General features: G+C 49.0%; 2 protein-coding genes across 14 annotated transcripts in view; one reads left to right on the top strand and one right to left on the bottom strand.

Moving 5' to 3' along the window:
- The window catches only part of SAMD11 (sterile alpha motif domain containing 11), a 159,805-nt gene extending 144,851 nt beyond the window's left edge, over positions 1–14,954 (top strand). For all 11 annotated transcript variants that reach the window (XM_060276218.1, XM_035118488.2, XM_035118490.2 and 8 more), the window contains 3 exons: positions 494–618; positions 8,610–8,720; positions 11,168–14,954. In XM_060276218.1, the coding sequence (XP_060132201.1) occupies positions 494–618; positions 8,610–8,720; positions 11,168–11,416 (485 nt within the window). In that variant the 3' untranslated portion in view covers positions 11,417–14,954. The remainder of the gene's footprint in view (positions 1–493; positions 619–8,609; positions 8,721–11,167) is intronic.
- Positions 12,447–15,609, bottom strand: part of NOC2L (NOC2 like nucleolar associated transcriptional repressor) — a 64,242-nt gene continuing 61,079 nt past the window's right edge. For all 3 annotated transcript variants that reach the window (XM_035118506.2, XM_060276220.1, XM_060276219.1), the window contains one exon: positions 12,447–13,712. In XM_035118506.2, coding sequence (XP_034974397.1) covers positions 13,591–13,712 — 122 coding nt within the window. In that variant the 3' untranslated portion in view covers positions 12,447–13,590. The remainder of the gene's footprint in view (positions 13,713–15,609) is intronic.

The raw sequence follows: 15,609 nt of genomic DNA, 5'->3' as shown, positions 1-15,609 counted from the left end.
GTTTCCCGTGTTCCTGAAAATCTGCCACTTCCTTGAACTCCTTGTTGTCTTGAGCACATACTTAGAGGTGGTCAGAGACCTTTCCTGGCTGGCCGTATTGGGGGCTGTTGGTGTTGCCCTTGCTGGATTCCCCTCCCCCCCCACCTCCCCTCCCTTGACTGCAGCTGAAGAAAATTAAGCACATTGAAGACATTAGTTGGAAACGTGTCATTCCACCCCCCACCCCCCAGCCCCGCTGTCATTCTCTTGGCTTCCCCACCCTCGGGGCTAGGAATCTCTGGGAGGCCTCGGCGGGCAAATTGACCCTGCCTGGTGTTTTAATTGACAGTTCATTAAAGATGGATGTGTGGCTGGAGGAAAATAATGCAGTGGACAGCAAGGGAGGCCTGGCAGCAGTGTGGTTGTCCGTGTGGGACTTTTGTGATTTATGTTTCCTCTGCTGCCCCCCCCCTCCAATTTCCCAACTCTCTAAAAACCTCCTCTCCCATTCCAGGCAGCATGGGAGGTCTCTTTTTGGATGGTGAAGACAGCCCAGCACTGGAGGACGTCAGCAAGTGGACGGTGGAGGACGTCTGCAGTTTCGTGGGCGGTTTGTCCGGCTGTGCCGAGTACACTCAGGTAAACCCCCAAATATTCAGGAGGGGAGGGGAAAACCTGGGGCTTTGGGTTCATACTTTCTCTGCAAATCAGCAAGGCCAAGAGTTGCTTTCAGATTGCTGGAGGGCTCTATCAGAGGGCTGTGCTGTTCCCTGTTTGCTTGCTTGCTTGCTTGCTTGCTTGCTTGCTTGCTTGTTTAATTCTGCATCCTAGCAAACTGAATTTTGCAAGCTGAATAAATTATTCAAAATTTATTCTGCTGATCCCAGTCATGGGCCACTAAAGCGTCCACCCCCCCCCCCCACCCAGCTACTGGAAAATCTTGTCTCAATGCCTCTGGCTTTCTGAGATTTTGCCAGGCCTTGCCTCTGCCTCATAGGGTCTTGAAACTTATGGGATCTTTGAAAAAACATTTCTTTCTTTCTTTCTTTTAAATAAAAAAGTATATATCTCAAGAAGCTTAAATACTGTGCTCACTACCACACTGTCTGCACTTCTTCCTGTCTTTGTAAGTCTACTGTGGCTTGTCTACAGAGGCTTGGTCATGCCCATCCATGTTCCCTAAATACCAGTAAGTAAATACTGCCTGCCACTGCTGACTACACAATCCTATATGTGTTTATATGGAAGTAAGCCACACTGTGTTCAAGAGCACTTTCTCTCAAGTACCTATGCAAAGGATAGTACACTTAAGCCCCGTTGTTCCAGTATTACCATTATAAGAAGAAAGGAAGCTGCCTTATACTGAGTCAGACTTTTGGTCTACGTAGCTTAATATTGTCTACACTGACTGGCAGTAGCTCTCTGGGATTTCAAATGGAGGATACTCCCAACCCCCCTAACAGGTATTGGGGTTGTAATTTAACATAATTTATCTTTATTAATCTGTACAAATTATCCAAATGTCCAGCATACATTTACTGCAGGGACAGCGCAAAAGTTTTTCCATCCATCACAGCCATTCCTCTTCAGGATAGCCACACCTTCAAAGATGCTTTTTTGGGGGGGGGGGTATTGTTAAGACCACTGAGTCCAGATAATACTTAAATAAATAAATGTTAAATAAAATGTTGTTAATAAAAAATAAAAACAACAAATGATAAATATCTAAATAAATGATAAAATAGCAATAATTCTTTGCGTGCAGAAGGTTTTTAAATCTACGGTTGTTATTTACATCCTGGGTTTTTTGACGAATTTTTTTCTGATAATTGTTTGCAAGCAGCTTGGAGGTCTAAGCTGTGTGCATTGAGCGGGGAGGAAGGTGGGTGAGGGAATAACCCCCAAGGCAAGAGGCCCTTCTGGAACATCCATCATTGCCAGGCGGGGATCATGAAGTGGCTCAGTGTGAGGCCTCCGGTAAGGATACAAAAACCCCGTCTGTTCGTTCGGCACTAGAGTCAGCCAAGGCCTCTTTCTTATAAACACTCCATTGAGAGAGAGAATATCAGCTTCAGGGGAAGGGATCCTGAGATGTCTCAGAAAAAGTGCAACGAGAAGGTGGCTGTATACTTGGAATAGAGAGAAGACCTGCTCAACAGGGAGGGGAGGGCCAGAGCTGAGTGGCAGAGCATCTGATTTGCAAACAGAAGGCCCCAGGTTCAATCCTCGGCGTCTCTAGCTAGGACTGTCTGAAATCCTGGAGTGCTAGTTGGTATCAAGATTACTGAGCTAGATGGAACAATTTGGTCCCATGACTCTGTACAAGGCAGCTTCCAGGGCCCCTATGAGGCTTGGTAGAAAGGCACATACCCTGCAGGCAGAAGGTCCCAGGCTTGATTCCCAGCATCTCCAGGGAGCTCTGGAGAAGAGCCTTGCCTGAAACCCTGGAGAGCGGCTGCCAGTCAGCATGAGCACGGGGCTGTGATCTGACTTGGTACAAGGCAGATTCCTATGATCCTATGGAAGCCAAACATTTAGAACAACAAGGCCCTTCGGGGAAAGGGGTGCTTTGCAGGCAGGAGGCTCTAGGTAGGGCTCAGGGTATCCCTTGCTTGAAACTCTGGAGATCAGGTGCACTAGAGAGAGACCAAGAAGGCTTCCTTTGTTCCAGTGTGCCATGTTCCCCTTCCAAGAAAGAGTCCCACAAAGCAGAGCTAAGGAGGAGGAACCGGTCAAACCATGCTAATGCTTCTAACCGGAATAAAATGTGTCACCTTTATTAATACTATTCTCATACATTTGTAAGTATCTTAAGCAAAATATAACAAGAAGAACTAAGTCTATTACTCTTAGACCAATTACTGTAGAGTGTTTGGACCTAGGCTAGCCACACTTGTTAGCATCAATGGGTCTACTCTTGAGTAGGACAAGCACTGGGCTACAGCCCAGCATTTACTTCGGGCACCCCAAAACGAGCCTCTTTAAGCACAGCCGGCTCTCTCACCTGTCAGTGAAAGGAGGAGGCCTCCCTGCAGGCCCCAGGCCCCCTGCTTTCCAAATAACATGCCCACCCCCTTCCCCCAGCCAATTGGGAATGCATCAGGGGAGGCCCCAATGCCCTTTCTGCTCACAGGGTCGTCGTTTTTTTCTGTCTCTTTCTGGGTGGCAGGCGGGTGGTACATTTTCAAGGCAGGGCCTGCCCCCTGCTTCCCCTCCCCCCCCCCCGTCGCCACCACCCTCTCGCACGGCATGCAAGTGCTAATCCCCTCATGACACGCTTCATTAAAGCCCCCTCTAAGGCTGGGGTTTCTGCAGGGCGGCAGCTGTGGCAGCTGGCTTGGGGGGGGGCAGAGGCATGATTGGGATGAAGAGAGAGGGTGAGAATTGGCAGGAGATGCAGAAGGCTCTGTGTAGGTGGGACGGCTATTATTACTATTACGACATTTCTATAGCATCTTTACAGTGAAATGTCCCCCGACTGAAACCCTGGAGAACTGCTTGCCAGTCATTGTGGGTGATGTGATGCTGAGTTATAGAGGTGGCCTGTTCTGATCCAGAGCAGCAAGTGTTCTTAGCAGCCCTGCATTCTGGACCAGGGCTGTCATAGAATGGACCGCCTCTGATATAGGCATCTCTGATCGAACCCTGGCATGTTGCCCATGCTGTCTCTCAGAAACAACCTAAAACTAGGGTTGCCTTAATATAAATGAGGATGTCATTAGCTAGGCATAAGTATTATTGCCAGTAGTGGATGCAGCATGCAGAAAGCTAAGCAATACTTAGCTTTCTACTAAGAAAGCTAATAGCTAAGCCCATTTTAAAAAATTCTGACTGCACCATTACTTTGTTTTGTTGTGGTCCCCCCAGGGGTGTAGCGAGCCGCCGCGACACCCAGGGCGGCAAATTGCCATGCACCGGGGGGGGGGGGCGTGCGTCGCTACGTAATGACGCATGTGTCGCTCTGTAATGACGCATGCGTACAACATAGAGGGGGATCACAACACCCCCCCCCCCCCCGCGACTTCAAAATGGAGCCTAAACGGAGCCTCCAGCCTAGAAAGCCTCGCTCGGAGCGGCGGGCAGGTGCCACCCTGGAGCTGGACAGGGGTGACAGTTGGCGCCCCCGACTCCCGAGCGCCGCGCCAGCTTTTTACCGGGAGGCTGGAGGGGCTCACCTTGGGAGTCGCTGGGTGGGGCGCCGACTGTCACCCCCCCCAAGTGGAACCCGGGATGGACCGCCCCTCCCTTGCTACGCCCCTGGGTGCCCCACCAGTACGCCTAACTTTGCAGGGAAAAATAGGTCCCTGCCCTGAAGGTCGCATGAAGCTTACTAACCCTGGCTGCTAACCCTGATGGCTAGGTTCTGCTTCTGAATCCCAGTTGCTGGAAGCCGCAGGAGAGGGTTGCTGTTGCACTCAGATCTCGCTTGCCCATATTAGGCATCTTGCTGGCCACTGTGAGAACAGGATGATGGACTTGATGGGCCTTTTGACCTGATCCATCCATCCATAGAGGGAAATTTAAAACTTTCCCTTCCCTTTCGCTCCCACAAGATAAATGATAGGCCTATTGACAGCTATAACCCGGAGCTTAGTTAAATGGAACTTCCATGTTTAGAGGAAGTCTATCTCTGTACAGTAGATGCTGAGGGAAACACAAACATGGGCAGCCCATCGCCTTCACATCCTGCAGTCTGTAGAGCATGAGACTCTTATTCTCAGGGTTGTAGGTTCGAACCCCACATTAGGCGAAATACTCCTGCATTGCAGGGGGTTGGACTAAGATAATCTTTGTGGTCCTTTCCAACTCTACAATTCTGTGATTCCCTGTAAACATCGCTGAGTTTTGGGGGCTGGATGCTGGGCTAGATTCCCCACCCTCTGACTTGGTCCAACTTCAGGACTCTGCTTCTGTTCTTCTGGACAGGATGTAGCATTTTGAATTTTTCTTTAGATTGCAACCATGAATGTTGTTGTTTTCTTATAGCAAAATCTAGGACAGGTTTGCAGACCTGATGTGGCAGTTCAGCCCTCTTCCCATGTAATCCTGTGCTCAGAAGTAAATCCCACTGGTTCCAATGGGAATTACTCCCAGTTAGGTGTGTGTTTATAGACTGCAGCCTCAGAATGGGGACAGTTTGGGTAGTTTGCAGAGTTGAATGTTCCTCCACTTAGAAATGATAGAAAACTCTTCTCATTCCCAGACCTCTCTGGAGGTGCCGGGGATTGAACCTAGGAACTTTTGCACACAAGGCATATGCTCTACCACTGAGACACGGTCCTTGCCTTCCCATCAAAATGTCTTGAGCTGGCCTAGCACTTTCCTCTCTGTCCGATTCTAAAAACTGCAGCTTTTCTTTGTTCCTTCTCTTTCTATCTCTCTCTGACACACACATCCCTCCCTAGTTTGTCCCTTCAGTGGGATGGCAGTGGGTTGACTCACCTTTGCCAAAATGGCTCCCATCTTCCATGTGGGAGCATCTAGCTATTTCCTAGCTTTTCTGGGCCATTTACCTGTACTTTCAAAGATGTGTCTGCCACGCTTGAACTTTCACCACTAAGGAACTTCAAGCAAGCCCCCCCCCCCAAACCCTTAACTTTCTCCAGTCCAAAACCCAGACTCCTCCATAGCAACCCTAGTGCAGAATACAGATGTGGCAACACTCTAAAAGGCCCTCCTTGCTGTTTTTCTCCTCTCTTGCAAGAATCGCTTGGAAAGCCATCCGTGTGCTTTTGTGCCAGCAGCACCCGACTGGCGTGCCCTCTCAGCTCCCAGCTTTGTGCTCCCTCCCGGCTGAACAAGACAGCAAGCGGGGTTGCTGAGAGCTCTTCCGATCTCCACCAGCCACCCCAGAGCTCCTTGTGAAAAGAGTTGCCCTTTCACAGTGGTGCTTTCCAGGCAGCCTGATCCAGAAAAAAACAATTCCCCCACCCCGTAAACAAGGTCTCTTGAGTGAGCCACGAAGGGCAAGAGGTTTGGAGGGGGGGGGGGAGGTAGTGAAGGAGAAGGAGGAGGAAAACGGGGTTTGGCACAGAACGAGTTAAAGGGATAAGGCCTTTTTCTTTTTCTTTTTGGTCCACAGCGGGGCTCCGCATTTAACAGGTTTTTACTGTGCAAGAAAGCCAGGCCGCAGGGGAGACCCAGTGCTGCAGAGCTGTCTGCCTGCTTTCTCTCCTCCAAAAACCGCAGCTGCCGGGGAGGTCTGGCACAGAGCTGACCTCCGCTCTTGCCAGCAAAAAACAAGCAACCGAAAGAAAAAAGCTGGCCACAGCGTTTGCATTAGGAATAAAGCAGGGGCAGTGGGAAGAAGGCCATCTTTGCTCAGTGCAACCCTGTAGTGGAAACAGACAGACACACACACACACACACACACACACACACACACACACCCCTTGGTGCTCTCGGTTCCTGGGACCGTCCATCTGTGTCTTGATGGCACGTTGCATCGCACACAGCTTGGCATGGGCTCCAGGGAGGCCTGGAAGCAAGCGTGGCGGAGCACAGGGATGGTTTTTTGGCTGTCAGCCAGGTTGGCCTGCTGGGTCACGGGGCAGGGATAGGAGGCTGTGTTCGTGAGCAGCCTTGGCTGGAAGAGCCCACCTAGAAAAAGAAGCTCCAGAAGGGGAGGAAGCTGCTGTGGGCTTCCTTTTTGTTATTATGATTTAAGAAAAAAAGCTTTAACAGCAGGCTCCCATCTGTGCCTGCCTCTGAATCGCCAGCTTTTGAGTGTACAGGGCAAAATGAGGTAATAGTCTGTTGTCTCCAGTAGTTGCCCTACTCAGAGGAGACCCATTGGATTTGACCCATTAGACACCACTAACGTAGGCCCATTAATTTCCAGGAGTCTAGCACTTCACAAATGGACAAAGGTCAACAGCAGATTAACAAGGATAAAGCCTTTCTTTAAAAAAAAACCTGCATAATTGAAATACATAGTAAATCAACTACACTAAAAAGATCAATAATTAAACTATGTAATAAACAAGCCATTAAAACAATATTCAAAGCAGGAGGTACAAGAAGTAAGAGAACTGAGTTTCTCTCTTCAGCCTGATTGCAATACTTCAGATGCTCCCCTACTTAGAATCATAGAATTGTAGAGTTGGAAGGGACCCTGAAGGTCATCTACCGTGTTTCTCATATTATAAGACATGTCTTATATTTATTTTTTCCTCAAAAAAACACACTATGGCTTATTTTCAAGGGATGTCTTATTTTTTTCCTCCTCCTGCTGCTGCGGCCAGCATTGCTGCTGCACCTATCACTATGTCTTATTTTCGGGGTATGGCTTATATTCCTTGAATGCTTAAAAATCCTGTTATGGCTTATTTTATGGGTATGTCTTAAAATATGAGAAACAGGGTAGTCCAACCCCCTGCAATGCAGGAATCTCAACTAAAGTGTCCATGGCAGTATTATAATTAGAAGACAGGCACAAAAGGAAGAGGCCTGGGGTAGACATTTCCTCCCCCATCCAAATGCTTTCTTTGCAGGGTGCTTTTTCTTCCTATTTTCTTTCTTTCTTTAAAGTTTTACTGAGTTTCCCAGTACAGTCATACAGTACCTCAATTTAAGTACACTTCGGTTTGAGTACTTTCAGTATAAGTACTCCGCAGACCCGTCTGGAACAGAATAATCCACTTTCCATTACTTTCAATGGGAAAGTTCGCTTCAAGTTAAGAACACTTCAGGTTAAGTACAGACTTCCGGAACCAATTGTGTACTTAAACCAAGGTACCACTGTATTAGATAAAATAGAAGGAAGAAATCACGAACAACAAATACAAAAACTGGTCCACTTGAGGGAGAGGGGCAGTATCATATTGTCTCTGGATGGAAATACCCATGCCATTATGACGAGCCAGTTGCTGTGGGGTGGGGGGCTGTATGGGTCCATAACCTTATTTAACAGAACTAACGGGCAGGAAGCAGTCTGCATCAAAGTGATCGCAGGATGCGCTCTTTTTGAAGCATAGGATCACATCCACGCACACAGAGCCCACCTGCATTCTGAAGTGCAACACTGCAGCTTAGCGCACCACCTTACCCACACGTAGACCCAACCTCATTAGGTTGGCAAACACATCTACACACACACTGTGTGTATGTGTGTGTTTTTAGTCTTTGTGTTCACCAATACTCTACAGTGGTACTTCGGTTTATGAACACAATTGGTTCCGGAAGTCTGTTCATAAACTGAAGCGAACTTTCCCATTGAAAGTAATGGAAAGGGGATTAATCTGTTCCAGACGGTCCGCGGAGTACTTAAACTGAAGCGTTCATAAACTGAAGCAAACTTTCCCATTGAAAGTAATGGAAAGTTGATTAATCTGTTCCAGACGGGTCCGCGGAGTACTAAACTTGAAGCATACTTAACCCGAAGCATGGGTGTAATTGGTTCTGGAAGTCTGTTCATAAGTGAACTTTCCCATTGAAAATAATGGAAAGTGAATTAATCCATTCCAGATGGGTCCGCGGCGTTCGTAAACCGAAAATTCGTAAACCGAGGTTCCACTGTACTTTGTATAAGGTAGCTTTCTGTGTTTCTGTAAAACCCAGCACTCAAGATCCCAAATAGCTCCCTTCTGGGCTCCTCTTACCCACACTGCTTTCTGCTTCTGCCCCGACAGGTCTTCCGGGAACAGGCCATAGACGGCGAGACTCTGCCCCTCTTGACAGAAGAGCACTTACTGAATAACATGGGGTTAAAACTGGGACCCGCATTGAAGATAAGGTCACAGGTAAGAGTGCTCAAGATGCAGCAGGCCAGAACCTCAGAATCCAGGATTCCTGTTGACATTGGCGGGCAGCTGGGGTCTAAGGGCTCAAGTGGCCTATTCCAACCAGACATGTGTGTGTGTGTGAGTGGATGAACAGATGGGACTCTGGACTCACCTGTAATAGCAGCTTTATACATTTCCTTTGCCTTCTACTGTAATCCAAAAGCTTGCACACTCACATGCCGGCCGATAAGTTGTTTTGGTAGAACAAGGCTGGGGAACCTTTTGCCCTCCAGATTCCCAACTCCCATCGTCCCTCATCACTGGTCACACAGCCTGAGGCCTGACAGGAGTTCAACAGCACTTGGAGGGGGCCACTGATTCCCCACTAAGTGCAGTAGAAGGTGCTGTTCTAAATAGATCTCTCTCCCACACACACCTTTTCTCAGTGCGTTCTGGCAACAGGGCATAGGAAAGGGTTCGAATAGGAGTCAGATGTCTGGGTGTTTTACTAGCTTTTGAGCACTATCTCTTTCTTTGCATCCCCCAAATTTCCGCCACCCGCCACCAAAAGCTGCAGGAATAACATCCTTTGCACACACACACACTGGTCCTTGGTTTCTTCTTCCTCCATAAAGGCTGCTTGCTTTTCCCCATCACAGCCTTCATTTGCACCGTCAACAATTTAATGGTAGCCTTCTGCCCTCTCCCCAGCTGCCGAGTCTCTCCCCCTATCCTCCCGTCTGCCCCAGGGATGTGGGCTTATATTAATCACCTTCGATCCTGAGCCAAAAGCACCCCCCCCCCCCGGCCGCCTGCTCTCGCACCTACACAGCTGGTTTTTGTTAAAGCTTCAATAAAAAACAGAGGTTCACATTTAACCCAAAACAACCAGAGTATTATTCAGTTAGCAAAACTTGGGCAAGGGATGGCTGTATCACTCCAAACCCAATTTTAAGGCTACAGCCAGTTATTTCGCTTTCGTATCTCTCCAGCACTCAGACACGAAACGCAAACACTCCACAACCTGCGTGTGTAATCGAAGCCGGATTGGTGCTCCTGAATTTCCTGCTGCCACCGCCACTGCTGCTTTTTCCTCCTTGAATCAGTTTTATTTCCTGCAGAATTGATCCACAGGGAACAATTGCCCAGAGAACCTTTTTATTAGACCCCTCGTAAACAGTAAGGGCTGCAGGGAAAGTAATAAAGTTGCCCTTATTGTTTTAACATAATATAACAAATGTATATGGCCAGTGGTGGTTGGGGGGGGGAGCCTGCCTTGGCAAAATGTATTTATTGCACCATGGTCCGCTTCCCAAGGGTGGTGTGGCTGGGGGGGGGGGGCAGCAGAGAGATTGCTCAGGGCTTAGGGTATATGTGTGTGTGTGATCGCCAAAAGGTTCATCCACAGTTGGGGAGGGGAGGGTGTTCTTGTGCTCTGGTCCTGCTTGTAGGTTTTCTATTGTGGAATCTGGTTGGCCACTGTGATGTGAGAAGAGGACTGGATGGGCCACTGGCCTGATCCAAACTTCTTGTTTTTGAAGTGTATGTGGAGGAAGAATGTGAAGCCCAGATACAGCAGTGGTTTCCCAATGGAGACTGCAGCTTCCCCGTGGAAGATCCCTCCACACCCAGCCATTATTATCCCTATGTGTCTGAAATAAGAAATAGCCTGGTCACATTTCAGGTGACTCTGCCCCAAATGTCAGCAGATACCTCTGCCCTGGATGCTGTTTCACCAGAGGGTGACAAGGAACATGTTGGGTGCGTGGGATAGAATTCTGAGAACTGGTTTCTAGGGAGACAAGAGGGCTCACTTGCTCTCTCTGCAAATGGGTCTTCATGGAGTGATCTGAGAAGTATATCTCTCCCCCCCCCCCCGCAAAGCATGTGTTCTGCAATCATGTACACGTGCAATTTGAGATTATGTGGAATTTAGCATGACTACCTGTCCTCTCCTGCCCCATTAAATCAAGCTGCTAGCCCTCAAGAGGGGGAAGATAGACTTTAAAGCATGTGTCCAGTCTTTGTTTATATCCTTTTCCTGTGGAGATCCCCTCTCACCAACCACTTCCCTTTATTTATGACCTTCACCAAGACTCTCCAAAATGTGTGCGTGTGGAATTACTCAGCTTGTATGCACATGGTTTTAATTTGCCTACTTTGTGCACGTTGCCTTTTTCAGAATTTCTTTTTTTGCTTTAAACAGCCCCCTGCTAGGGTCCCCCAGGCTCCATAGCTGCCTCCTTGACCTGTACAGATTCTGCTCAGGAATCAGCAGCAGCAGGCCCTCGTTGCTTGATCTCAGAGGCTGCCCACCCTCCTCCGCCAGTTGTGCAGAAGTAGTTGTACAGAAAAGGACTGTGGCTCACAGCAGGCATGCTGAGAGGAGGAGACCTCTTGAGCCTGCAGGCTCTCCTCTCAACCCACCAATTAATCTCCCCTCTTTCTCTTGCTTCCCTCCACAGGTAGCCAAGAGAGTCGGCCGGGTGCTGTACATGGCTAGCTTCCCCATGGCTTTCCCGCTCCAGCCGCCAGGCTTGCGACCCACAGACCGTGACTTGCCTCCCGCTGACCTCCGCCCCTCGTCGACAGGAAGCATGACCTCCTCCCCGTATGGCAACGCTCTCCTCCCCGCCAGCCGCATCTCGCCAAAGCAGGAAAACGGGAACCCTTTGCTGGCCGGCCTCAGCGACACGTTGAAGCCGCCCTCGTAAACTGCACAGCCCCGGGCAGCCAGCCAGCCTTGCGAGGGTCCCTGGCTTGGGCTGCTGGGCCTTCCAGCACTGGAACCAGCCAGTCAAGGAACCAAGAGAATAATAATGCATTCAGCGTTGGGGTTTTAAGGGGCAGGGGTCGGCGTAATCCAAAGATTTATTGGAAGCAATTTGAAAAGGGACACCGTGACTTTTTCTTTCTTTTCATTTGGAGAAAAGGAATGACGTTTGGGCTTTTTTCTTTGTTGCCTTTATGAAAATGCAACTTTGGGGAAGAGACCCTCAGCACCCCCTTCTTCCCTTCCCTAACCCCAGCCTCCTGCCAGGAGGAAACACTCTTCCTTCCCCACTTCTGAAATGTTTCCCTCGCTGGAACCTGTTCCGTTCCTCTTTCAGCGTGTCTATGCATCGCTCAAAAAACAACTTTGAAACAATACCAAAGACAGACAACTGACCCCAACGCCCAAGTTCCGGTCCATGTTTACTTCAGTTTGGATGGTACGGCACAGCTAGCTCTGTGGGGTACAGATTTTTTTTTCTTCGTTTTTTGTGTGCTTTTATTTTTTTAAACTGCATTTTCATGCTGCTTAAACATTGCAGATTGGCTGTGAAAGATTCCCTCCTCGCTGGGCACGGACTTGTTTTTCAGAATAATGATAGCCTTGTTGGGGGGGGGCAGAAGGGGGAGATGAGCGTGGAAGAGGCTGGGAGGCAGAGTTTACCCCCCCCACCTTAAACTGTGTGTGTACAGAAGATGCTTGTCCCATTTTTACTTTGTTTGTGTGGGAGTGTATTTTGTGGGGGAGGGGGGGAAGAGGCTTGTTGCAGAGGATATGGAGTTGCACATTTTTACCTGGTCCCCCACCCCACGACCAGGTAACAGGTACCCAAGTGAGCCCGTCGGGGCAGGGCGCTCTACGTTGCCCCCTCCCCACCTCACAATTTGTACAGTGATGGAAAACAATCATGTGATCGATGCTTGTCCGCTTTTTTCTCTCTCTCTCCTTACCCTTTCTGTTTTAAAAACACCTGCACGTTCAACCTTTTCCCCCTTACTCTTTTTTTTTTTTTACTTTTGTGTGGGGGTGGGGAATCAAACAGAGATCGCTCGATGGTACCTTCGCTTCTTTATATATTGTAAATGGTCGTTATCCATCACATCCAGGCCAACGCTTTCCAGCAAATCGATTTAAATAATAATAAAGAAATCACTTAATTTATAAAATGGTTGCTCCGTGGGCCGACTGTCCTTAAAAGAGTCTTGTAAAAGTACAAAAAAAAACCCAGTACAGTGGTACCTCGACTTACAAATGACTCCACTTGTGAATGTTTCGAGTTACGAACAGAGTTCCGTCCGCCATTTTGGATGCAGTTTGGATAGGATTATTTCGACTTACGAAGGTCCGTTCGGAACGGATTAAATCATAAATCGAGGTACCACTGTACACAGAGTTGAGCCGGGTACGGGGTAAGCACAAAGAGGCAGTGGTGAATCTAGCAAACTACAGTTCCCAGTGCGTAGTCTCTTCTGCCCACTATGAAGAGACCACAGGGCACCCAACTATTAGCTCTTCTCTTTGCTAGAATCTGCTTAGCACAAAACATGGTCATTTTGTACAGCCACACTGCACCATGGTGGGGTTTATATGGCAGAGGGCACTGGCTGGCAAAGAAAGACTTCTCTGCGTCCCTAGCAGCTCTGTGGAATAGGCAAGATAACATTAGGAGATACCTGCCACCAGTTAGTTGCTGGTGCTTCCCCACTGGAAGCGGTGCCTAGCTAATAATGGACAACACAAGCTATGGCCATGCTGGTGGGCTTGGGGCTGGCTTCCTTCCAACAAAACAGGGATTTGGAGGTGGCGGATCTGTCCTCCCCACGTTATTTATAAAGTGGCAGGTTTAACAAGGGCCCTTTTATCTCCTTGCCTGAGCCACTTTACTGCTGCTGGCAAAGCCACAAATTTTACTGTGTTTCTCCAAAACTTATAAAACTCTTCTGCACAAGATTTTCACATTTCAAGTGGTGCCTTGGGGGACGTGGCCTCAGCGGAGCAACTTCCTGCCCCTGCTTTAAAGGGGCACGTGGGTTACCCTACCACAAACACAACGCCTCCAGATCCATTCCCCTTGCCCCTCACAATACCCATCCCAGTTGTCTGTCGGTGCAGCTGTCAGTCAGCATCAGAGAAGTCCAAGTCTTCCACCATGTCTTCGGGTCCCTGTGCCAGCTGCTTCAGCTCCGCCCGTGACAGCTGTTTCCCGACACCCTTGCGGCCGGCCCCTTCGCCTCCCCCTGTGAAAGGGAGAGAGAGAGAGGTGTAAATCCTGCCTTATCAGGAAGGAAGAGGAGGGGAGAGGGAGAAAGAGGCAGGCAGAAGCGGCTTATTGCTAATTAATCACAAGCATTAATTAATTTATCGGCACCACTGCATCTTCCAGATAGCAGGGATGGAAGGGAGGGTGAACAAGCGCTTCTGTGCTCCTCTTATTGCAATTTGGAATCAAGAAACAAGGCGTTTTGGAAAGGGTGGTGCAAAAAGTTGTCCCTCCACGGCCCTGCGCTGCTCTTTCTAAGCGGGACTCTTGATTTAAAATGTGGGGCAAGCTTTTTTTCCTGAAATCTCAGGCCCAGCCATCCTTAGGGGAGAGAGAACAGTCCTGGGGTTGTATGCAATGCTCATCCTACTCAGAGCAGACCCATTGAAATTCATGGCCATGGCTAGCATCGCTCCATTTATTTCAATGAAAGGAATCCCTTTGCACAAGCATTTCTGCATGCCAGACCAAACAGTCTTACTTTTCCTCCCCACATGGGCTGTTCTGGGTGTTCTACTGAACCTTCCCATAGCACAGTGGGGGGACGGGACCCTGTTGCGCTTGCGTAACTTGTGCCACCAGTTCCCACTAGTGCTACTGCTTAGTTGAATCTGGGTCCGTAGGTAGACTGAGTACAATTCAGTTGCTGTAACTCCTAGGCAACATCATACATTAGACAGACACAAGAAATATGATGCCCTCCACATGTCATGGGACTACAACTCCTATCATCCCTGACAACTGGCCATCCTGGCTGATAGGAATTGGTGTTCCAGTATCTTCTAGAGGGCAGCAAGATCCCTATCCCTATTTACAGTACAAGGCCACTACTCCAAAGCCCCTCTGCCCAAGCAGGTCATGCAAGTTGCATTTCAAAGCTTGAGATGAAGTTCTCATCACTGGTATTGAAAAATCAAGCTTAAAATGTTTTAATGGCAACTGTCCCTGGGACTTTGGGGTGAAGAACAGGTAATGCTTTAAAATTATATGCAAAAGGATGCAAATCCTTAGGAGACCCACCAGTAACAGTAAGGGACATTTCTCACCCCTTCCTGAAGATGCTGTGGATTGAACCTGGGGACCTTCTGCATGCAAAGCACATGCTCTTATTTGGCTCATGTGCTGGCCCACACAGAAACATGGGCCCACACACCCCTGCACTAAAATGCTTATTACAGTATTGCAGTTCTGGAAGGTTTGTTTTCCTCCCCCCCCCCAACAAATGTCACTGCACATCTCGAGGGAGGGGCCAACTGGTAACATCCACCCCGAAACAAGCACTCAGAGAGAGAGAGAGAGAGAGAGAGAGCTGTGGGAGCCGTTTGCCTTGCCAGGCTCTGGCAGCCCCAGATAGAAATAGCTCCAAGAGCCGGCAAGGAGACTGCCAAGTGTTCCCAGCCAATGTTCGCTCCGATCTCTGCTGTTCATCTATTCTGGGCAACGGCACCAAGGTCCGTGTGCCAACCCTCTGCCATCTGCCACAGTGAATCAGTCAGTGGGGCTGGGCACAGCTCTTTCCTCTCATTTTCACCTCAAAGCCAGGAGAGAAATCTTGTTAAGGGGAGGGGGGGGGAGGAGTGGACATCCCTGCACCATCATCGCCACCCCAAAAGGGCTTTATGTCCTTTAAACCTCACCCCTCAGAGAGAAGGGGAAGGCAGTAGCAGGGAAGGCAGTAGAGATAATGGGAAAGGACAGCCAGAGCTGGCGGCACTCTTGACAAGCAACATCCTCCTCCTGGCGGAGACTTCTCTCGTTTGCGTGGATCATCACCCAAGGCAAAAACACTGCTTGTCACCACCCTGGGCCCTGCTTCAAGGACCTCCACTGCTTGATCTTTTCAGGCCAAACCAATGGAATTGGTATGCGCGCGC

This window comes from Zootoca vivipara, chromosome 6 (genome assembly GCF_963506605.1).
Source record: "Zootoca vivipara chromosome 6, rZooViv1.1, whole genome shotgun sequence".
In the NCBI taxonomy this organism is placed as follows: domain Eukaryota; kingdom Metazoa; phylum Chordata; class Lepidosauria; order Squamata; family Lacertidae; genus Zootoca; species Zootoca vivipara.
This window is presented reverse-complemented; position numbering and strand designations above follow the sequence as displayed.